This window comes from Schistocerca americana, chromosome 7, assembly GCF_021461395.2.
Source record: "Schistocerca americana isolate TAMUIC-IGC-003095 chromosome 7, iqSchAmer2.1, whole genome shotgun sequence".
NCBI classification, from domain to species: Eukaryota; Metazoa; Arthropoda; class Insecta; order Orthoptera; family Acrididae; genus Schistocerca; species Schistocerca americana.
This window is the reverse complement of record NC_060125.1, coordinates 608680661-608704423: the sequence shown is the minus strand read 5'-3', so window position 1 is coordinate 608704423 and position 23763 is coordinate 608680661. Positions and strand designations below refer to the sequence as shown.

At 41.3% G+C, this 23763-nt stretch overlaps 1 protein-coding gene across 1 annotated transcript in view; it reads right to left on the bottom strand.

The window, feature by feature from the left end:
- The window catches only part of LOC124621899 (chromatin assembly factor 1 subunit A-like), a 105350-nt gene that overhangs the window by 62173 nt on the left and 19414 nt on the right, over positions 1–23763 (bottom strand). The window contains exons 4-6 of the mRNA XM_047147384.1: positions 15155–16155; positions 14918–15069; positions 8489–8711 (exon numbers count right to left, since the gene is read on the bottom strand). Of these exons, the coding sequence (XP_047003340.1) occupies positions 8489–8711; positions 14918–15069; positions 15155–16155 (1376 nt within the window). The remainder of the gene's footprint in view (positions 1–8488; positions 8712–14917; positions 15070–15154; positions 16156–23763) is intronic.

Here is a 23763-nt window from a genome sequence, read left to right as displayed (position 1 = left end):
ATAATATGTTCAGATATGAGTCTCTTACATGGATAGCAGCTTTTCTGTTAAAACACATAAGCAAACCGAGTGTATCATATAACACAATGAAATTCCACTACCTTGTTAATGCTAAATTATTATACCATTCCAGTTCTTCACGTAAATATAATCCTATATCACTGCAAAATACTGCATTTACCAGATTATAAGATGAGGTTTTTTTCTCAAATTCGTCATTCGAAAATGTGGTCATCTTATATCTGCAAATTACTGTTGAGGTCAACATTTTTAGATTGTTTAATAGATTAATACAGGGATCATCTTACATTTACAGATGAAGCTTTGGGTATTGGGGTTTCGTAGAAACTTATTTTGAAAGATCCCAAAGGGAAGGGTGCAGCAAACAATGCTCGTGTTCAAATAGGCTCGAAATTTCCTGAAGCGCTCGATACAGTATCGACCTTGCTTGACCAATCACATGACATTTGACTTGTGGCGCTAACGCAAGGGATACACGAGAAACTACGCACTAGTGGCTACAACAGTCTAGATCTCTGCTTAAAAATTGATGATTTCGTGAAACATTTGAGGAATTAACATTAACTTCTATCAACTTAGAAACTTTTGTTGTATGTGAACAGGTGTCTAATAAAAGTTCTCACACATATGGACACCATATACCTACATTTAAGCTGCTTTTTAAGTAAAGGAAACATTCATAGGTGAAAATCTTCTCCTTGAAAAACCCACATCAGTATTTTATTTGTTTATGAGAAGTTGTAATGATTTGCCGCTTTGGTTGCAAATGAGAACAGATTGGTTTAAAAGAAGGGGGGAGGGACCAAATTGCTAGGCCATCGGTCCCTCATTCCAAATAAAATAATTCCACAAGGGTGGGAGTAAAATAATCGACACATACAAAACACAGCTGGAAGAAAGGACAAAACTACAAAAATCACAGAAGGCCAACAAACAGTACAATGGACAAAATCGGACAAGAAAACTACAGAGAGAAGCAAGAAACATGTAGAAGAGATCAAAACAAGAGATCAGATTACCATGGCTGGCTGACCACGAGAATAAAAAGGAGAAGCCAGCCACTCTGCAACACATTAAAACCCCCATCCTAAAAGCACTAGAGTGGAGGACACAGGGGGACAAAGGACATGCGCTAAAACTTAGATCAAATGATAAAACCCACCCTCACGAATAAAATGTGAAACTAAAGCTGCTGTTGAAGCATTGTCACCCAACACCAAAGGTGGGGCGCTGGGAAAGTCAAAAGTCCGCTGCAGAGTGGCTGTGGGTGGGCAGTCCAACAAGAGGTGGACGACCATCATTTGTGAGCCACAGCGACACCACGCGACGGAGGAGGTAACCATGCGTTAGCCACGTATGGCCAATGTGGAGCCGGCAGAGGACAACTGATTCCTTGCAAGAGGACCGCATGGAAGACTTCCACACATTCTTAGTCTCCTTAATTATACCCACTTTGTTGTGTGTACTGTTATGAAATTCCTTCTCCCAAAGCCGGAAAACCCTGTGGCGTAAGACAGAATCCAGGTCAGATCTGGAGATGCCCATTTCCAGAAGCAGTTTCCGCGTAACCTGTATGGCCAGCCTGTTGACAAGTTCGTTGCCTGGGATTCCGATGTGTCCTGGGGTCCACACAAACACTACGTTCCAGGGCATAGATGGACTCCTAAATGGATGCTACCAAAGGATGGCTAGGGTAGCATTGGTCGATAGCTTGTAGCCTGCTCAAAGTGCCAGTAGACATGAGAAATGACTCCCCAGGGCATGAGCAGATGTGCTCAAGAGCACGGGATATGGCCGCCAGCTCTGCAGTGAAAACAATGGAGCCATATGCCAAGGAGTGCTGTTCAGTATGTCCTCCATGAACATACACAAAGCCAACAGCCACCCAGTCATCAGCGTAAACCACTTCATGGCTTTGGTATATGTAGAGAATCAAGAGGAAGTGATAGTGGAGAGCCGCAGGGTTAACAGAGTCCTTAGGGCCATGCGAAAGGTCCAGAAGAATCTGCGGCCTAGGTGTACATCATGGAGGTGTACGTGAATGGACCTCGAGGAGAGGTGGTAACAGGAAAGACTCCAGTTCAGACAGAAGGGACCAGACGTGAACCGCAATCGTAAGCCCTGACCTGGCCAACCGATGCGGGAGATGAACCGCCATGGTTGGGAAAAGGAGGTGGTTATTCGGATGTGCAGGAGAACTACGAACGTGTGCAATGAAACTGGCAAGCAGTTTTGCGTACCTAACTTTCAATGGAGGGACTCCGGTCTCCACCAGCACACTAGTCACCAGACTCATTCTAAAAGCTCCCGTCGCTAGGCGAACACCACACTGGTGCACTGATTTGAGTAAACACAACGCTGAGGGCACCACCGAACTGTAAAGCAGAGACCCATAGTCAAGGCGAAATTGAACAAGGGCTCTGTAGAGCTGCAGCAGCGTAGAGCGATCTGCACCCCAGTCAGTGTTGCTCAGACAGCGGAGGACATAGAGGTGCTACCAGCACTTCCGCTTACGCAGACGAAAGTGAAGTAGCCAAGTCAATCGGGTGTCGAAAACCAGTCCTAAGGATCGATATGTCTCTCCTACAGTGAGTGGATTATCATTAAGGTAAAGTTCTGATTCTGGATGAACAGTATGACGCGGACAGAAGTGCATAAAACACAACTTTGCGGTCAAAAACTGGAAACCGTGGGCGAGAGCCCATGACTGCACCTTGTGAATGGTTCCCTGTAGGTGCCACTCAGCAACATCAATACTGGAGGAGGAATATGAAGTACAGAAGTCATCTGCAAACAGAAAAGGTAATACCACCGACAGCCCTACAGCTGCTGCTAGACTGTTAATAGCCACTAAAAATAGAGAGAGACTCAATATGGAGCCCTGCAGAAAGCCATTCTCCTGAATATGGGGAGAACTATGGGAGGCACTGACTTGGACATGGAAAGTACGGGGCGACAGGAAGTCTTTGATAAAAATCGGGAGCAGGCCCCGGAGACCTCACTTGTACAATGTGGCGAGGAGATGATGTCGCCAGGTTGTGTCGTATGCTTTGCTCAAGTCAAAAAAGACACCAACTAGATGCTGGAGTCTGCAAAATGCAGTTCGAATGGCAGACTTGAGGGACACAAGATTATCAGTGGTAGAGCGACACCAGTGGAAGCTGCCCTGATATGGAGCCAGTAGGCCACGCGACTCCAGGACCCAACCCAACTGCCGACACACCACACGTTCCAGCAGGTTACAAAGAAAGTTGGTGAGGCTGATGGGCTGGTAGCTATCCACATCAATCAAGTTTTGACCGGGTTTGAGCACTGGAATAATGTTGCTCTCCCACCACTGCGATGGAAAGATGCCATCGCACCAGATCCGGTTGAAGATGATGAGGAGATATTGCTTGTAGTCAGATGAGAGATGTTTAATTATCTGACTGTGGATCCAATCCAGCCCAGGAGCTGTGTCAGAGCAAAGTGCAAGGGCGCTGAGGAGCTCCCACTCTGTAAATGGGGCGTTATAGGGTTCATTGTGGTCTGTAGTGTACGTTAGGACTTTTCTTTCCATCCGCAATTTGAGGATGCAAAAGGCTGGGGGGGGGGGGGGGGGGTAGTCCTTTGACGCAGATGCTCGAACATAGTGCTCAGCAAAGTGCTTGGCAATTGTGTTTGCGTCGATAAATAACATGCCATTGATGTTAATGCCAGGGACACCCGTTGGGTGTCTGGTATCCAAAAAGACATCTGATCTTCGTCCAGACTTGGGAAGGTGATGTATGGCACCCAATGGTCGACACATACCTCTCCCAACACTCCTGTTTCCATCGTTTTGTAAGCTGGTGAACACGGGCAAGGGGCTGTGTAAAGGGTCCAGGTAAGGGTGCCACTTATGTCACTGTAGAGCTTACCAATGCTCTTTAATTGCCTCAGTGACTTCCGGCGATCACCAAGGGACTGTCTTTCGCCGGGGCAACCTAAAGAACGAGGTATTGTGTTTTCCACAACAGAAACAGTAGCTGTAGTGACCTGCTCAATGATAACATTGATGGCACCATGTGGGGAAGTTTCTGTGGCGACAGCAGAGGTGAAAGCTTCCCAGTCTGCCTTGTTTAAAGCCAATCTGGGTAGGTGTTCATGGGCATGATGCTGTGGGAGTGACAGGAAGATGGGGAAGTGGTCACTACCAAACAGGTCGTCATGTGCTCTCCAGTGGATAGATGGGAGGCCAGGACTGCAAACCGAGAGAGCAATGGCCGAATATGTGCCATGTGCCACATTGAAATGTGTGGGGGCACTTGTATTTAAGAGGCAGAGGTCGAGGTCAAGTTGTGACAGTAAATTTTCAACCTCCCTACCTCGGCCAGTAAGCATGGCGCCACCCCACAAGGGGTTATGCGCGTTAAAAGCTCCCAGAAGTAGGACAGGTTTAGGGAGTTGATCAATCAGTGCAACCAATACGTTTATGAGTACTGCACCATCTGGAGGAAGATATACATTGCAGACAATTATTTCCTGTGTCGTCCTTATCCTGACAGCTACAGCTTCAAGAGGGGTTTGAAGGGGCGCAGATTCACTACATACCGAGATCAGGACACGCAAACTCCCCCTGACACACTATTATAGTCGCTATGGTTTCTGTAATATCCCTTACAGCCGAGGAGGGCAGGAGTCCGCATTGATGGGAATCAGGTTTCTTGAGGGCAATGCCGATAGCAAGTGTAAAGCTTAACACTTGCCGTAGCTCAGCCAGGCACAAGAAAAAACCGCTTCAATTCCACTGGAGGATGACATCGTGAGACTGGGAAGGCATGGAACATTCGATGAGGCAGTTTACGCCTCAGTGTCACCTGCTGCCACCGATTTTTGGCCTGAGCAGTCTATATCCATTGTGTCTAAGAGTCTGGCGAGTGGATGCCAAAATCTCCACCCCATCCTCAGTCACAGAGCTTGTAGGTAGCGGTGGTGTGGGTGCCACCACAACTTCCTTGGTCTTAGGGGTTTTCTTTTTGGATTTATTTCGCTGCTCCTTACGTTTGTCCAGCTGGGAGGGCTTCACTGATTCAGTCTCAGGGACTGAGGAGGACCGTGAAGCCCAACGACCAGCTACCTGTGGTTGCTTCAGCCACTGGCAGGTGTCAACTTTGCCACTGGTAGGAACCTGGGAAGGGAGTGATCCAAGGGATCCCTTCCTGGCAAGAGGAGCCGAAGAAGACTTACACTTCTCTGGCTGAGAAGTATGGACTGACATCCCAGATGGTTGGGGGGAGAGAGAGAGAGAGAGGGGGGGGGGGGGGGGGGGGTTGCTCCTGAAGTAGGTTGTACAGGAGCAACAGGGAAGTGCCTCACCACCAAAGGGGCAGGTTGAGTCTGATGGTTTTGGGAGCCAACTGTATGCAGTGGAATGGAAGATGGTAGAATCGTTGTTGTTGCGGTGGCATAGGTTGACATCATATGCACAGGATGTAGCACCAGTGGAGGTCAGTCAGTGCAGGGTCTTGTATTCCATTTTTTTTTTCTTTCTTTCTGGGGAGTCCTGCAGTCTGGCAAGCACGGCAAATGGTGCTCTCTGCAGGTGACACAGATGGGAGGTGGAGGCACAGGGAGTATTGGGATGTGAAGGACGTCCACAATCCACTGATGCTGGAAGTACAGTGGGAAGACATATGGCCAAACTTCCAGCACTTAAAGCACCGCATCGGGGGAGGGATATATGGCTTTACGTCACAGCGGCAGACGATCATCTTGACCTCCTCCGGGAATGTGTCACCCTCGAAGGCCAAAATAAAGGCACTGGTGGCAACCTGATTATCCCTCGGATCCTGGTGGACGTGCTGAACAAAATGGACACCTTCCTGCTCTAAATTGGCGTGCAGCTCATCGTCAGATTGCAACAGAAGGTCCCTGTGAAATATGATAAGCTGGGGGAAGTTTCTGTTTCCACCACACCCCGTAAGAGCTTAAATATGGTCCAGGGTGTCACAGATGAGTAGTGTCTGTGATGGCACAGGATGCTGTTTTGATCAAGACAGACCCTGACCGCATTTTGGACAAGCCCTCCACCTCCCCAAACTTTCCCTCTAAATGCTCCACAAAAAACTGCGGTTTCATTGGCAAGAAATATTCCCCATCAACTCTCGTACAAATTAGGTACAGGGGTGAATAAGCTTCGCTGCCATCTTTAGCCTGGCGTTCCTCCCATTGTGTGGCCACGAGGGGAGGAGGGGGGGGGGATGATTTGGAGTTGTATTTCTTAGCATTAAAGTTAGTACTTGACCACTTAGAGACTGCTAGTGTTTTACCACCAGCAAGAGATGACGTACAACACTTCAAGGCGTTTCATCCGCCCTGATGCCACCCACTCCAACCAGGGGGCCTCCCCACAGGCGCCGCCCAGCCGGATGGCCACTGACAGGAGTCGCGATGCCCCAGGGTGATGGGCATCTACTCCTTGGCATACGCGGGGAGTTAACGGCGCAGGTATCAGCAGAGCGATCAATGTGTGGTCAGGGGGATACATCCAACAGGGTGCACAGTGGCCCCACCACAAGGACTAGCTACCGTGCTGGATATCAGGCGCAAACTAGCTAAGAAATCCATTATTGTCGACAGTGCAGAAAGTGATACTGCACAGAGGATGGAGGAAAACGCAACCAGGAGGGTGACCTAACCCAGCAGCTGGAGAATAATTGGAAGTGCAGAGCCACATTGGTGAAGGATGCAAGAGGTCTCAACGCATGATGGACACTATGCACCATGTACGGCGCCCTCCGCCAATTGGCTCACTCTTCGGGAAAATATTGAAATATGAAGGTCAAACATTACAGTGGACCATCACATATAGGCCGAAATGTGTGAGACTCCTTTTAGTCGCCTCTTATGACAGGCAGGAATACCTCAAGCCTATTCTAACCCCCCCCCCCCCCCCCCCGACCCGCAGGGAGGTCCAAATGAGAAATTCAGTTGCTGTTAACATATTAGAATGCTGCTTTTAATCAACTTTGGAGCAAGCCAATGATATTCGGATGAAATGAGAAAGAAAACTGATCCAGAATAACTGTAATTGTTCTTGCAAGAATAAATTATAGCAGAAAGACCCATTTTGGAGATAGTGTCAACGGATGTAACTACTATGCAGCTTCAAGAATTGGACATAATCATGATTGTGATCTTTTAGTTATGTGTTAGTAGCTGTTACACATAACCTGCACTGTGGAAGATACTCCTGTACGCGTTTCACTGCTACTCGAGAACAGCACAACAGAACATTGGATGGGGCATAGTGAAACAAACTTGGCTGCAAGGAAGCAAAAATTACGTTGTGTTGCCAATCATGGGAATGTACACTGTGTACTTTGACTTTTTATGAATATATACAACGTTCAAACTGCAGTTAGTCTGAATCAATTCGACTAAAATTGGACAAATATATGCTATAAGTCTAGATTGGGGCCAGTGTTTTGTGCAGCAATGTTGTCGATGCTCACGATGAGATATGACGGGAAGAATTAGGGCTGTATCAGCTACTGCTTCTACACAGCTGGCGAGAGAGCGATTGGCAGATGACATGTTTGAAAGCGAGAGACATTGTAGCATTCTCACATCAGTACAGAAGTGAAATTCACGGAGAGAGAGAGAGAGAGAGAGAGAGAGAGAGAGAGAGAACAGCTGAACAGCTTTATTCTCTGGTCCCACCAAAATCACAACCTCAGCAACATATTCAGAAGAAACAGCCAAATATTTGAGACAATGAAGACATAAGTTTCGGAGCTGTTCTGTTAAGGTGATAACAGTGATGAAAAGTAGTGATATCAGAGACAATAGCGTTAAGAATTAATGTCAACAGTTTCTCAGATGGTAGAGCACTTGCCCATGAAAGGCAAAGGTCCCGAGTTCGAGTCTCGGTCCGGCACACAGTTTTAATCTTCCCGGAAGTTTCACATCAGCGCACACTCTGCTGCAGAGCGAAAATTTCATTCTGGAAACATCCCCCAGGCCGTGGCTAAGCCATGTCTCCACACTATCCTTTCTTTCAGGAGTGCTAGTTCTGAAAGGTTCACAGGAGAACTTCTGTGAAGTTTGGAAGGTAAGAGACGAGGTAGTGGCGGAAGTAAAATTGTGAGGATGGGGCGTGAGTCGTGCTTGGGTAGCTCAGATGGTAGAGCACTTGCCCGCAAAAGGCAAAGGTTCTGAGTATGAGTCTTGGTCCAGCACACAGTTTTAATTTGCCAGGAAGTTTCAGTTTCTTTTTCTTTATTTTATTTCTCCTTGTATTATTACAATGGAGCTAATCAGTAATCAGAACAGACATATGTCAACCGTTTAGACAGAAAAAGTTTGTAATTTTGATTAGTCAGATTATGTTAAGAAATAAATTTTTCTCCAGGAACCACTTAAAAAAAGGAGGGTGGGTCATCCTATAATCGGGCAAATATGGTATTTTACTTTTCATTATAATCAACACAAAGTGTTGTCTTACTTCAAATGGCATAAATGTTTCTGATGGCCTGTCTTTTATTTCTTCCACAGGTTTGGAATCTGATTTCCTTGATAGAAAATAACTAGTGAAAGCAGCTGACTCTTTTCTTTTTGCATCTTCTTCTGCCTGTTTCTTTTCATCTTTCTTTTTCTTCTCTAACAAACGCTGCTCCTCTTTTTTGCGTTTCTCTTCTTCCTTGAGTTTTTTTTCTTCCAGTTTTGCCCTATAGAAATAAAGTGTCATAAATCAAAATTTCTAAATCATGGATAAATCGCACACACACAACATGAAAATTGCAAAACAATCAACGTATGCATCGATATATGGGCAATTAATGATACTTCCAGCATATTATGGAGACACATCCAAAAGTTAGTCTGTTTGGCTGGTTAGTTACTTGTTCCACAGATTATATTTATGATGAACATTATGGTGTGGAACATGTCAATGGAACAAATATACAACACATATGGATATAGTTGTCTATGAGATAATTAGTGATTGAATAAGGGTCTGGCTGGGAACAGATGCAACTGCACTGCTTAATGCTTTGAGTATGTCATTACTGTCTCTGTAACATATGTCCGTAGCAACAGAGTGTTAAGAGTGAAAATTTATTTCATTATTGTTTAATAAAACAGTGGTTTAACTCATAAATTAAGTAAGTTTATTTTCTCATTGTTTAAATAAATTAAGATTGAACTGTGATTTTGATCATATGTGTTTAGCCTGATAACATAAAGACAGCTATTCTATACATGTGTACGAAATGCGGTGTGCACCCGCTCGTGTTATGAAAAAGGGCACACACTTACTCGAGGGTTAATTTACTTTTGAAAACACTTCTGCTGTCTGTCAGACATCTCATTTTCATAGGAAGATTATCAAACAGTTTTATAGCTGCATATTTTACCCCTTTCTGTGTCAAAATTAGATTCATTAAAGTGTAGGCAGGTGCTCCAAACATAATCCTAATTATTTTGTTTTGTGCAAAGAATACTTTTTGTGTTAGTGAGGAGTTGCCCCTCGAATATTACCCTATATGACATCAGTGAAAGAAAATATGCAAACTAAATTAACTTACTGAATTCTACAGGAGGATCAGAAACAGTCTGAAAAGCTCGTAACAGTGCTGTTAGGTAGGCTGTGCTAAAAAATAAAAAATGATATGTTGCACCATTTCAGAGTCAATTAGCATTAAAGTTAGCCAAGCATGCCATTGACACACAAATTCAAGTGGCCCACCAGACGTGATGTCACCAGACGTATTCTTTGGTTTCCTAAAACCAAACAAGAGAGCAACATGACTGGATATGGGACAGCAGTGAGGATCAAACCCAAGCCAAAGTCTCAGCAGTCTTGTGCACAATCATTATGCTATGAGAACAACTGGCTAGGCTAATTGTATACATTGGGAGACTTGAATTTGCAAACACACAACCACCGACTGGCTAACTTATTAACTCTGGAAGAGTGCAATGTATTGAATTTTTTCTTACATTATTTCTCAGCACAATCTAACCAGCAACACCTTTAAAGATTTCCAGACTGTTTCTGACCACTCTGTATATCCACAAAGTTGGCAATTGTTTCTACATCAGAAGTAGCTGAACTTCAGCGATTTAACAAGTCTACTATACAATTTTTTCCACGTCAAGTTTTCATCAATACAAACACCTAATAACTTGGAACTTACTACTCTGTCCCTTAATTTTGTGTCAGGTTCTGGTCACCTGATGACGATAAAAAGAACACCTTTCAGAACAGGTCTTTTATCAGACAGTGACAGTGAACAAGCTAAAGAATAAGGCATTTAAACTACAGATTTATACTTCACACAAATTCTGTGTAGACACTGAAAAGGAATTAACAATATCCATAACAATTACAATTGCCCTCATCCTCAAAACAGCTGTGCCGGGGATCTGAGAGACCTGCCACTCCTTTCTAACCTTTTAAAACCTATCCTTCTTTCCTCTCTGTGAAAGGAGTAATAGTTCCTATACCCAGACTTAGTATTTTCACTTTTAAACACGCATCTGCAGTACTGGAATTTCACCTTCTGAAACAAAAGTAAAAGCAGACATTCTTTCTCTGCAATTTTGTAGCTTTTGCTGGCGACTTTTTCTTTTGATAGAATTACTGGGGGAGGAAATAAAAAACCCTCTCGACAATAATTTTCAATTACTTTACCAATGATTTAATCTGTCTTACAGATAAAAAAAGCAACATTTTAGGGAAATGGAAAGTGCTTTTCCTTGAAATTCTGTCCTACAGATGAATTTTTTATTTAAAAAACTTACATGGCAAAGGTATAAAAAACAGACATAATGCTACATTAAAATAATTTCTATTCGCCAGTGTAAACACTCAAAAGGGCAAAGGATGCATGTATTTACATATTTTATTCCAACAAAAAGAGTTGGTATTTACCATGAGCATGCGTGTTTTGACAAAATTTATTAGCACATAAAACTAAATGTTTATATCAATTTCATACAAAACAAAATAATTTGATGGTAAAGCATTTTTATTGCATACTTTCCTTTTTATATAAATTATTAACCTGAAAAGTATTTTTTACTGACTGACCGGGTTTCACAGTGCATCAAATTTAAGCAAGCCAATTAATTTCTGACTGATGGCAGGTGTAATGTCTTTTGGCAGTTTTGTGTTATGTATACCATTTTTGAGGCATCTGTCACTGCATACAGTTTTCAAATTTTTAAAAATTATTTAATCCTTGGTAACTGTAGGCAAATCTGTAGCAGTAAATTTCAAAGTTACCTACCGCCAAATAGATTGAAATTGACTGCTGGAGTGAAGTTGACCACAAAGTTCAAGAAATATTTTATGTTAAATAACTACACATTGGTGATGAAAATTCTTTTATTGTAGTTATTATATTTACTGTTCAGAATTCCTTAATTTATGACAGTGGTATGGTGTGCAGTATTCTGAACTCCTATCTAAATAATAATCATTGTCAGAAGGATTGATTCTTTGAAATGTTTTTAATGAGTTAAAACTTCCATTTGTGTTACTGGCATAAAAGAACTCACATACTTACGTCTCATATTTTAAGCATTAACCATTCACGACAACCAGAGTAACAATGAAAGATAATCTACTTCACTTACCTATTCACAGACATATAAATAAAACATTGCAAATTCTTGGTGGAATCAGGGTGGAGTTAACAGTCTCTCTTGAGCAGTTCTTTTATTTACAAAGGTTCATGAATGGGGAAAGTATGTGATCTAATGAAAATAGCAAAAATGTGACAGAGTGGATGTGGCAACAACTGACTCATAACAGTCTAGTGGTGGAGTGAGGAAGCAGTTGTTGGAAGTGGCTGTATGATACCTTATGAATTTGATGTGTTGGCACAATTTCATTAGTGCGTCACACAGCTTAGATAGTAAGAGTAATCAGTGTGAAAATGCAGTGTATGTACAAACATAAATTTGGTGAATCGAAGAAATATAGCTTGGATGTTTTAGAACCATGTGTCTCAGAAATTTTAAATGGATAAATAAGGATTGACAAAATTAGTTGAGAGTATAAAGTTCCCAAAGGATACCTAACAAACAGTATTCATGGTCATCATGGTAAAACACATGGTAGTCAAGGCAGTTTTTAGTGCTACAGACCAAGAGAGTGCATTTCTTCGGAATTTCATAAAGCAAATTTGTGATCACAGACTTCTGTACTGAAACTTTCTATGTTACTCTGAAATTAGTATTAAACTTTAATTATTATTCACTTCATGTGGGGTACACCAATGCAGTTTTTTAAAAATTAATTTCACAATCTGTTAGAGAAAAATGTAATAAATACCAAAAAGTTTAAAATGTTTATTTGACACCATGAACAGTCGTCAAGCCACAGTCACTAAAACAATGAAATTTTTAAAAGGTTAAATAACTATTGTTTTGACTCACTCAAATACAATCACCAAGCTGGAAAACTGCATTAATAATTGCAACCACTCTTTTTCAAATATTGCAAAAAATACACTAAAACCAGTAAAATGAAGCAAAGGCAGCAGAAACGGGTCACAAGACGTCATGACAATTTTTGATTGATCAATCACTTCACACTTTACTGCAGTGTAGTTGAAAATTGCATCGGCACAAATTTTAAGAGTATATAATATCTTTCATCCTGATAAAGTTTTAACCTACACCGCATTGAAGGTATGAAATGACTGATCAACCAATAACTGTCATGACATCTTGTGACCCATTTCTGCTGCCTTTGCTTCCATTTAGTGACTTTAGTGTACTTTTTGCAACGTTTGATAGAATTGTGGTTGCAATCATTAATGGAATTTTACAGGTCTGTGATTACATTTGAAAATGACACCTCAGTGTGCTGAAACTAGCTGTGTAATATTTTTAAAAATTCATTGTTTTAGTGATGAGTGTTTTTGGTGTCAAATACACATTTTAAATTTAATTCAGTCACACTCATTGATGGCAGTTATGTCAAAATAAAAAACCAAAATGTTTATTACTGCAGTTCAATACCCACCCCCTGAAAGAAACACCTATATATTAATGTTATCGGTTTTAGAAACATGTAAGTGTAAAGTACAAAATTGATCAAAGTCACCCAATCTGATGGTATTTTGTATAAAATACACAACATGGGAAGACTATAATTTATTTGTAATTGTCAGTTCAAAACTAGGGTGTTGCTAATAAGTAAGCAAGCTCTTGAATGACAGTTTTAGAAGGCAACTTATCTGCAGTTCGTTTCAATTAATTTAATTATTGTTTTTACAAATTTTTTAAATTTCTGTTACTAAATGTACAATTTGCCTGTGCTGTAATGCAATGAAATGCAATAGAAATGTATATTTTGTTGTTCCATTACAAAACAATAAAACAAATAAGGTTCCATCACTTAAAAAATACAAATATTTTCAATGCAAATATGTTTCATGTGTAAGAAATACAAGGGAAAACCACATAATATCCAAATAAGCAGCAACTCGATAATTTAAACTGTAAATAATATTTCTAGAACTGGTCCTATTCTGTCACAGCTTAAAAAACTAGTTTGATGACACTCAGAAAGAGGTTAATTAGTCACTTCTTTTAATCAACATCTCATGATCATTGCCAAAAGTGAGAAATTCAAAATTTTTGTATGTTAAGTAATGTCTGATTTGTATTAGGTTAGGTCTTTTTTAAAAGTATTTCTTGAATTATGAATAAACTTAGTGTGGTTAAAGTGATAATGTTCCATATAATATTAGCTTAATACATCATATAGTAAGCTCACGGAAAAGGCATCGTTAATGGAGTTGGTGGTGTACTAGAGCAAATGGTATGGCATGCAGTTTTGGATGGAAAACATCCATCTACAAATTTTGTGGTCTTATATGATGTGCCAAAATAAATTTGAGGAAATCAATTACAGTGACATTGTGTCCAAAGGATCACACTGAACAGCTTAGACATTTATTTCCTGCAACTATTCATGATACCAGAGCAGTGCCAACAAACTGTGCACTATGAAGTGACCATCACCTAGAAGGGCAAAAGCATCAAACAGAATATTATACAAGCATTTGCTAGCATATCAAATGGTAATTCAGAAAAGATATCTTTTATGGACATGTGAAGAACTTTAATTGTAGCTGAATATACCTTTCACTAAGTTAAAGAGTCCCAGCCAAATGTGTTCCTGTACACAGAACTGTAAGCATTTGATGACTTAAAACTGGAATTTTATCTTTTCTGTTTAAAAGAAATCAAGAAAAGAATTCATGAAAGATGTCACACTGTAGATATATCCATGAGAATTGACAAGACACATGACTCAACTGGTAAGGTACTTAGAACTGACGTTACTGTTGTATTGACAGAGGAAGAAAGAATCGTTTGACACTCGTGTTTGACCACTGTTCAACTGTTGAACAAATCCACAGCATTACATTGACATAATGCTATCACATCTAAAATGAAACTTCCCTAGTCAAAGAAAAGCACAGTTAGAAAATAAGTGAACTGTTTCTTTGAAATGTGTCAAGTGGAACATTTTTCCAAATTATAAAGCCTTTTCTGGGACAACTGTTATTGACTAGTGACAATCTAAGGATGGTGTTCATCATTTACTACAATACAATCTTGCAGAGGCACAGGTGATTTTCCTGCTGTTCTTTAAACTTCTGTTTACTTGCGTATTTCCAAAGACGAAAATCCAAGACAGCCTGAAAACTGACTCACTTTACATCATCATCATCATCATCATCATCATCATCATACAGTGGAACACGCAACCAACTACTTTAACTATGCAGCACAGGTGCCAGACGAGAGGATAGTAGCAGCCAGACATCAGCAAAAATACTTTGTGTAACAAATATTACCCCTCTTTAAATTTATTTTTAGAGATAGAAAAGAATAAGTAACTTACTCCAGTTCTGCCAGCCTTTTTTTCTCTTTCTCTTCTTTCTCCTTTTTTCTTTGTTCTTCTTTCTCCTCTTTTTCCTTTCGTTTTTGTTCTTCTTTTTCTATTTTCTGTCTGTGTTTCTCTTCTTTTTCTTCAGCCTTCTTTCTTTCCCTTTCCTGGAAAATATTATTATTTTTTTGTAATGCACATCACAAAAACTGACACAAATAAATAAACAACATTTCTATATAAAGTAATTACCAAACGTTGCCGCTCTTTTTCTTCTTTTTTCTTTGCAGATTCCATTTGCTTCTGTAGCTGTTTTGGGGTGAGTTTCTGTGCTTTTGGTGTTACTTCAGGTGATGTAGCTGCCTTATCATTCTTGGGTGTTAACAGACTTTTGCCAGATTTTCTCTCTCTCGTTTTTTTCTCGGTGCTTCCCTTGATGCTTCCTGAGTCACTGTCATCCTTCTGTTGTTTCAGTGGCGTCACATCTTCATTCTGTACACTTAAATTGCCAATTTCAGATTTTTCTGAACTTTCTTCCTTCTCAGATTTATCTGGGCTTTCCCCATTTTCATGTTTTTCTAAACTTTCCTCGTTTTCCAGTTTTTCTGTACTTTCCCTATTTTCAGGTTTTTCTGAACTTCCCAGTTCCTTGTCAGTCTTTTCTTCGGTGCCATCATGAATAAAAGTGTCAGGTTCTGCCTTATCAACTTTTTGTTCCCTACAATCACTTTGTTGAGCAGAAACAGTTGTACTCGTGAGTGCTTTTGTGCTATCTTTGAGCTTCACTGAGTCAACAGGTTTGCTAGCAGAAGTGTCATCATTATCTTCCTCACAGATGTCTATTACCACCTTCTTATCAGACGTCTTTGCGTCACAGTCTTGAGTTACAGAGTTTTCAGTCTGAGCAGGTTCTGTATTATCAGCAGCGTTTTTTACATTTTTAGTTGTTAAGTGGTCAACAGAATTTTCATGCCCGTCATATTTTTTGCCAAGACAGTTCTTTTCATCTTCTTTTATTGTAGAATGTTCATTTTCTTTTAGTGACTTTGCTATTTTACAGTTATTTTCATTCTTTTCCGATTTAACAGAACCACGCACATTTTCTTTTGCTTCAAGTGGGACATCTGATTTATCACACTTTACAATTTTGGCTACTTTAATATCACCTTCTTCACTCAATTTACGTTTTTTCTTTGTACTTTGATCAGTTGCAGGTTTCACAACAGGACTCAAGACTTGAAATGGCAAACGAGCTGCAAAGGAACAAAACAGAAATGAAATTGAAATATTTAAACAACAATTACAAATTTTTTTTGACAAAAGATGATGAAAGCCAGCCTGCAAGAAGAGCTTGTAGGCAACTCATTATGCCAATCTAGTAAAGCTGAAGACATCATGAAGGATTCTAAATTTATTGTATTTGAGTTTTGCATGCTGCATAGTCAGTCAGTGCTCTTACCTGTTATTGATAATAGTAGAAGGTCATTACTATAAACAAATTTAGGAGTGAGAATGAACTGTCTAATACATGCCAGTTCAGGGAAAGTACAGTTGTATACCTCCAACAAATATCAAATGGCATCCACATGTACAACTGTGAGACAACTGCAGCAGGACCCACATATGAAGTAAACTACCCACATAAAAACTTTTAATACAGACAGTTAGAGCTACTTCTGTGAGGGATGAAAGGAAACATAGTTGTAAGCAAATTGCAATGAACAGAACGCCAATTAAGTATACAGTACAATGAAGTGTTTTGACCAAACACCAGCTGCCTGTGCATTGTGACTGCCAGAATTAAGTCTACGGTGACACCAGCACAGACTATGTGTAAGGGAGAGGGCAGATTTATGGCAATTGCAGACGCACCACCCCTAAAACAGTCTAAAATGATGGCCTTGATATATATAATTCTAACAGGAGCAAGGTCAAGGACTTGTGACATAATTTAAAATTTAAAGTAACCTTATATTTTGACCCTTATTCATTACCGGGGTACCAATCCACCTTAATACTTAACAGAACAACACAAAAATGTAACTGCTAAGTTGGCCAATTTCTCTGAAGTCATGCCAAGTTATCTGACCTATGACATTGACTTTAGTGACTTAATGTTAAAATATTGAGAGAGTTCTGCACACTTGATAATACTTTTTTTATTAGTTTGTATCAGTCTTGCATTCTTCAACTCTCACGTGACAATGTGTTTGTAATCAACAGAAATAATCGATAAATAATTTTAGTAAATTACTGTTACTATTTGTAAGACATTAATTATGAATTATACCATTGAATGGAGATATTTTACAGTGTCAGTAATATTTACCGATGCCCTTGTTTGTGTCTGCGTGTTTCAAAGACACACCCATGAAGTCAGGTGCATTCACATTACATCAGGATTAATATGATGTACCTAACAATGTGTGTGTGTGTGTGTGTGTGTGTGTGTGTGTGTGTGTGTGTGTGTGCGCGCTTTGTTCAGAACTACAATCTTTCTTTCAACGCTTATTTAAAATCAAACTTACAAAGACAGAAAACCGAGCGAGGTGCTGCAGTGGTTAGACACTGGACTCGCATTCGGGAGGACGACGGTTCAATCCCACGCCCGGCCATCCTGATTTAGGTTTTCCGTGATTTCCCTAAATCGCTCCAGGCAAATGCCAGGATGGTTCCTTTCAAAGGGCACGGACGACTTCCTTCCCCGTCCTTCCCTAATCTGATGAGACCGATGACCTCGCTGTCTGGTCTCCTTCCCCAAACAACCAACCAACCAAAGACAGAAAAATAGTTCATTGAAGCATGGCTGGATGATGGCCTTATATGCAACAGATTCATTTGCCTGTTTTAATATTAATCTACCACAGAAATGTTGATAAATGTAACTCAACCAAATGCATACTATCCTGTGAAACCTTACTAAATATGCTGAAAACTACCCGCAACATAAGACCCAAGTTTCTCCTGGCATATTCAGTTTTCAAGCAACTTACAGGAATTCAGACAGGTAATATTTACAGTGACCACTGATATTTTGGCGGGAGTACAACCCCACGTTTTAAGGCACAAACTGCATTGGACAGGAGATGTACAAGCAAATTTACAACCTCAGTTCTTAGAGTAATTCAGGAAAGATAACACACATGCACTGAACACTACTGCCACCAAATATGACTAACGTCAGAGATATCAATAGTGAAAGACTACAAACTAGCAGGTGAGATAACATTGACTCTGTCCCTCTTTCTTTTTTTTTTTTTTTTTTGACAAAGGAGAGAGCAGGATTCCAAGCAGAGTTTAAACAAAAACCTTCATCCCTGTTTACAAGATTGCTCGCTAATTTAATCACAACAGCTTCCTTAATAACACTGTCGAAATACTTGGGCCTGCATGCCAACATCTTGGTATTGTTAAATAACATAGGGTGACCAGTGTCCAAACCATGTTTGACAATAGCAGATCTACTTGCTGCTGTAATTGTGTATGCTGTTTATGCTCACTACAATGGTCCTCAAAGTTGATACTGACATTGTTATTTTACCTGCAGACAATGACAATGTCACCATTGTTTTAAACAAACAGGATTATGTACAAAAGATGCAATGTTTGTTATCTGACTCAGCATATTGCAGGTTTGATTCTGACCCCGCGAAAAGTGTTGAGAGAATCACCAACAGCTTCCCAAAGAAAAATGGTTTGTCGCAGGACACTATCAAGAGTCTTAACACCTATAGTACTGTTCCTCCTATGTTATACGGCCTTCCGAAGGTACACATGGAATGGGTTCCTTTCCATCCTATATTGAGCAATATTGGTGCTCCAACATATCATGTAGCCTAGCATCTTGCTTCTCTGTTAAATTCCCAAATTGGTCGGTGTGAACATCATATCAGGAACTCAGCTGACTTCTTATGTCGTTTGGAGGGAATGTGGTTGAATGACTCTTGATATTTTAGTAAGTTTTGATGTTGTCTCTCTCTTCACTCATGTTCCTCTGTCTGATTCAATGTGGTTAATTGAGGTTAGTTTACTGTTGAATTAACTAATAACTAATCTCTTGCGACGTGTGTTGACATCCACTCACTTTTAATTCAATGACCAGTATTACGAGCAGACAGATGGAGCTGCGATTGGTAGCCCATTGTCTCCTGTGATTGCAAATTTGTTTATGGAAGACTTCAAGAAGCGTGCACTGGAGTCGGCGCCTTTGAAACCTGCCTGTTTCTTCAGATATGTTGCTGATACTTTTGTTGTTCGGCCTCATTGTACAGAGAATTTGAATGCCTTTTTGGAACATCTGAACTCAGTTTGAGTTACGATGGACGTGGGATAGGATGGTTGCCTTCCCTTTTTTGATGTTTTGGTTTGGAGGAAGGTTGATGGGTCATTGGGACATGCAATTTACCTGAAACGTACTCACACTGACTCGTATTTACAGGCTGATAGTTGTCACCATCCGGTTCATCGTGAAGGGGTACTTCATACCTTGATACACAGGGCACGTCATTTCCGACACTGAGACTTTGCCAGCTGAGCTGGCCCCCCTCGAAGCTACATTTCATCACAATACTTACAGTGAAAGGCATACTGAACGCACTATCGACCAACTGTGCATCGAGTGACTGACGATAATACTGAGTCAAAACCGAAGTGTACTGCCTTTCTTTCTTACACAGGAACCACTTCTACATCTACATCTACATTTATACTCCGCAAGCCACCCAACGGTGTGTGGCGGAGGGCACTTTACGTGCCACTGTCATTACCTCCCTTTCCCGTTCCAGTCGCGTATGGTTCGCGGGAAGAACGACTGTCTGAAAGCCTCCGTGCGCACTCTAATCTCTCTAATTTTACGTTCGTGATCTCCTCGGGAGGTAGAAGTAGAGGGAAGCAATATATTCGATACCTCATCCAGAAACGCACCCTCTCGAAACCTGGCGAGCAAGCTACACCGTGATGCAGAGCGCCTCTCTTGCAGAGTCTGCCACTTGAGTTCGTTAAACATCTCCGTAACGCTATCACCGTTACCAAATAACCCTGTGACGAAACGCGCTGCTCTTCTTTGGATCTTCTCTATCTCCTCCGTCAACCCGATCTGGTACGGATCCCACACTGATGAGCAATACTCAAGTATAGGTCGAACGAGTGTTTTGTAAACCACCTCCTTTGTTGATGGACTACATTTTCTAAGGACTCTCCCAATGAATCTCAACCTGGTACCCGCCTTACCAACAATTAATTTTATATGATCATTCCACTTCAAATCGTTCCGCACGCATACTCCCAGATATTTTAGAGAAGTAACTGCTACCAGTCTTTGTTCCGCTATCATATAATCATACAATAAAGGATCCTTCTTTCTATGTATTCGCAATACATTACATTTGTCTATGTTAAGTGTCAGTTGCCACTCCCTGCACCAAGTGCCTATCCGCTGCAGATCTTCCTGCATTTCGCTACAATTTTCTAATGCTGCAACTTCTCTGTATACTACAGCATCACCCGCGAAAAGCCGCATGGAACTTCCGACACTATCTACTAGGTCATTTATATATATTGTGAAAAGCAATGGTCCCATAACACACCCCTGTGGCATGCCAGAGGTTACTTTAACGTCTGTAGACGTCTCTCCATTGATAACAACATGCTGTGTTCTGTTTGCTAAAAACCCTTCAATCCAGCCACACAGCTGGTCCGATATTCCGTAGGCTCTTACTTTGTTTATCAGGCAACAGTGCGGAACTGTATCGAACGCCTTCCAGAAGTCAAGAAAAATAGCATCTACCTGGGAGCCTGTATCTAACATTTTCTGGGTCTCATGAACAAATAAAGTGAGTTGGGTCTCACACGATCGCTGTTTCCGGAATCCATGTTGATTCCTACATAGTAGATTCTGGGTTTCCAAAAACGACATGATACTCGAGCAAAAAACATGTTCTAAAATTCTACAACAGATCGACGTCAGAGATATAGGTCTATAGTTTTGCGCATCTGCTCGACGACCCTTCTTGAAGACTGGGACTACCTGCGCTCTTTTCCAATCATTTGGAGCCTTCCGTTCCTCTACAGACTTGCGGTACACGGCTGTTAGAAGGGGGGCAAGTTCTTTCGCGTACTCTGTGTAGAATCGAATTGGTATCCCGTCAGGTCCAGTGGACTTTCCTCTATTGAGTGATTCCAGTTGCTTTTCTATTCCTTGGACACTTATTTGGATGTCAGCCATTTTTTCGTTTGTGCGAGGATTTAGAGAAGGAACTGCAGTGCGGTCTTCCTCTGTGAAACAGCTTTGGAAAAAGGTGTTTAGTATTTCAGCTTTACGCGTGTCATCCTCTGTTTCAATGCCATCATCATCCCGGAGTGCCTGGATATGCTGTTTCAAGCCACTTACTGATTTAACGCAAGACCAGAACTTCCTAGGATTTTCTGTCAAGTCGGTACATAGAATTTTACTTTCGAATTCACTGAATGCTTCACGCATAGCCCTCCTTACACTAACTTTGACATCGTTTAGCTTCTGTTTGTCTGAGAGGTTTTGGCTGCGTTTAAACTTAGAGTGAAGCTCCCTTTGCTTTCGCAGTAGTTTCCTAACTTTGTTGTTGTACCACGGTGGGTTTTTCCCGTCCCTAACAGTTTTACTCGGCACGTACCTGTCTAAAACGCATTTTACGATTGCCTTGAACTTTTTCCATAAACACTCAACATTGTCAGTGTCGAAACAGAAATTTTCGTTCTGATCTGTTAGGTAGTCTGAAATCTGCCTTCTATTACTCTTGCTAAACTGATAAACCTTCCTCCCTTTCTTTATATTCCTACTAACTTCCATATTCAAGGATGCTGCAACGGCCTTATGATCACTGATTCCCTGTTCTGTACATACAGAGTGGAAAAGTTCGGGTCTGTTTGTTATCAGTAGGTCCCAGATGTTATCTCCACAAGTCGGTTCTCTGTTTAATTGCTCGAGGTAATTTTCGGATAGTGCACTCAGTATAATGTCATTCGATGCTCTGTCCCTACCACCCGTCCTAAACATCTGAGTGTCCCAGTCTATATCTGGTAAACTGAAATCTCCACCTATGACTATAACATGCTGAGAAAATTTATGTGAAATGTATTCCAAATTTTCTCTCAGTTGTTCTGCCACTAATGCTGGTGAGTCGGGAGGTCGGTAAAAGGAGCCAATTATTAACCTAGCTCGGTTGTTGAGTGTAACCTCCACCCATAATAATTCACAGGAACTATCCACTTCTATTTCACTACAGGATAAACTACTACTAACAGCGACGAACACTCCACCACCGGTTGCATGCAATCTATCCTTTCTAAACACCGTCTGTACCTTTGTAAAAATTTCGGCAGAATTTCTCTCTGGCTTCAACCAGCTTTCTGTACCTATAACGATTTCGGCTTCGGTGCTTTCTATCAGCGCTTGAAGTTCCGGTACTTTACCAACGCAGCTTCGACAGTTTACAATTACAATATCGATTGCTGCTTGGTCCCCGCATGTCCTGACTGTGCCCTGCACCCGTTGAGGCTGTTGCCCTTTCTGTACTTGCCCAAGGCCATCTAACCTAAAAAACCGCCCAGCCCACGCCACACAACCCCTGCTACCCGTGTAGCCGCTTGTTGCGTGTAGTGGACTCCTGACCTATCCAGCGGAACCCGAAACCCCACCACCCTATGGCGCAAGTCGAGGGATCTGCAGCCCACACGGTCGCAGAACCGTCTCAGTCTCTGATTCAGACCCTCCACTCGGCTCTGTACCAAAGGTCCGCAGTCAGTCCTGTCAACGATGCTGCAAATGGTGAGCTCTGCTTTCATCCCGCTAGCGAGACTGGCAGTCTTCACCAAATCAGATAGCCGCTGGAAGCCAGAGAGGATTTCCTCGGATCCATAGCGACACACATCATTGGTGCCGACATGAGCGACCACCTGAAGATGGGTGCACCCTGTACCCTTCATGGCATCTGGAAGGACCCTTTCCACATCTGGAATGACTCCCCCCGGTATGCACACGGAGTGCACATTGGTTTTCTTCCCCTCTCTTGCTGCCATATCCCTAAGAGGCCCCATTACGCGACCGCCCGGATCTTGCAGACTTCCAACAAGATAAGCCATATTTTATGAAAATACAATGTGAAATGTGTTTTCTGACCTCCATCTAAAATTAAAGTGCATTTGGGTTCTGTTAAGGATGATCTTGGTTTGCGTAAGGTGGGTGTACATCGCATTCCTTGTAGCTGTGGCATGGCATCATTGATCACACTATCAGGACTGTTGAGGACCAATGTACCAAGTATAAATGGCACACACGATTACAACAGCCAAGTATTTCTGCTATTGCCAAACACTGTTTGGATACTGGCCACCCTATGTTAATTGACAATACCGAGATATTGGCACGCACATTCAGCTATTGGGACAGTGTTATTAAGGAAGCTGTTGAGATTAAATTAAAAAGTGACCTTGTAAACAGGGATGAAAGTTTCTTTTTAAGCTCTGCTTGGAATCCTGCTCTCCCCCTTGTCAAAAAACAGAGGGACAGAGCCAGTGTTACCTTACCTGCTAGTTTGTAGTCTTTCACTATCAATACTTCTGACTTTGGTCATCTTGGTGTTCAGTGTGTGTGTGTGTGTGTGTGTGTGTGTGTGTGTGTGTTTTATCGTTCCTGAATTACTCTAAGAACCGAGGTTTTAAATTTGCTTGTACATCATGTGTCTGTTGCAGTTTGTAACTTTAAAATGGCAGGTGTAAATATTACCTGGCTGAATTTCTGTAAGTTTGAAAATACCTGCAACATATGGTTTGGAACACCCACTGATGATGGAAATATATTACCTTTAATGGTAACAAATAAACCTGAC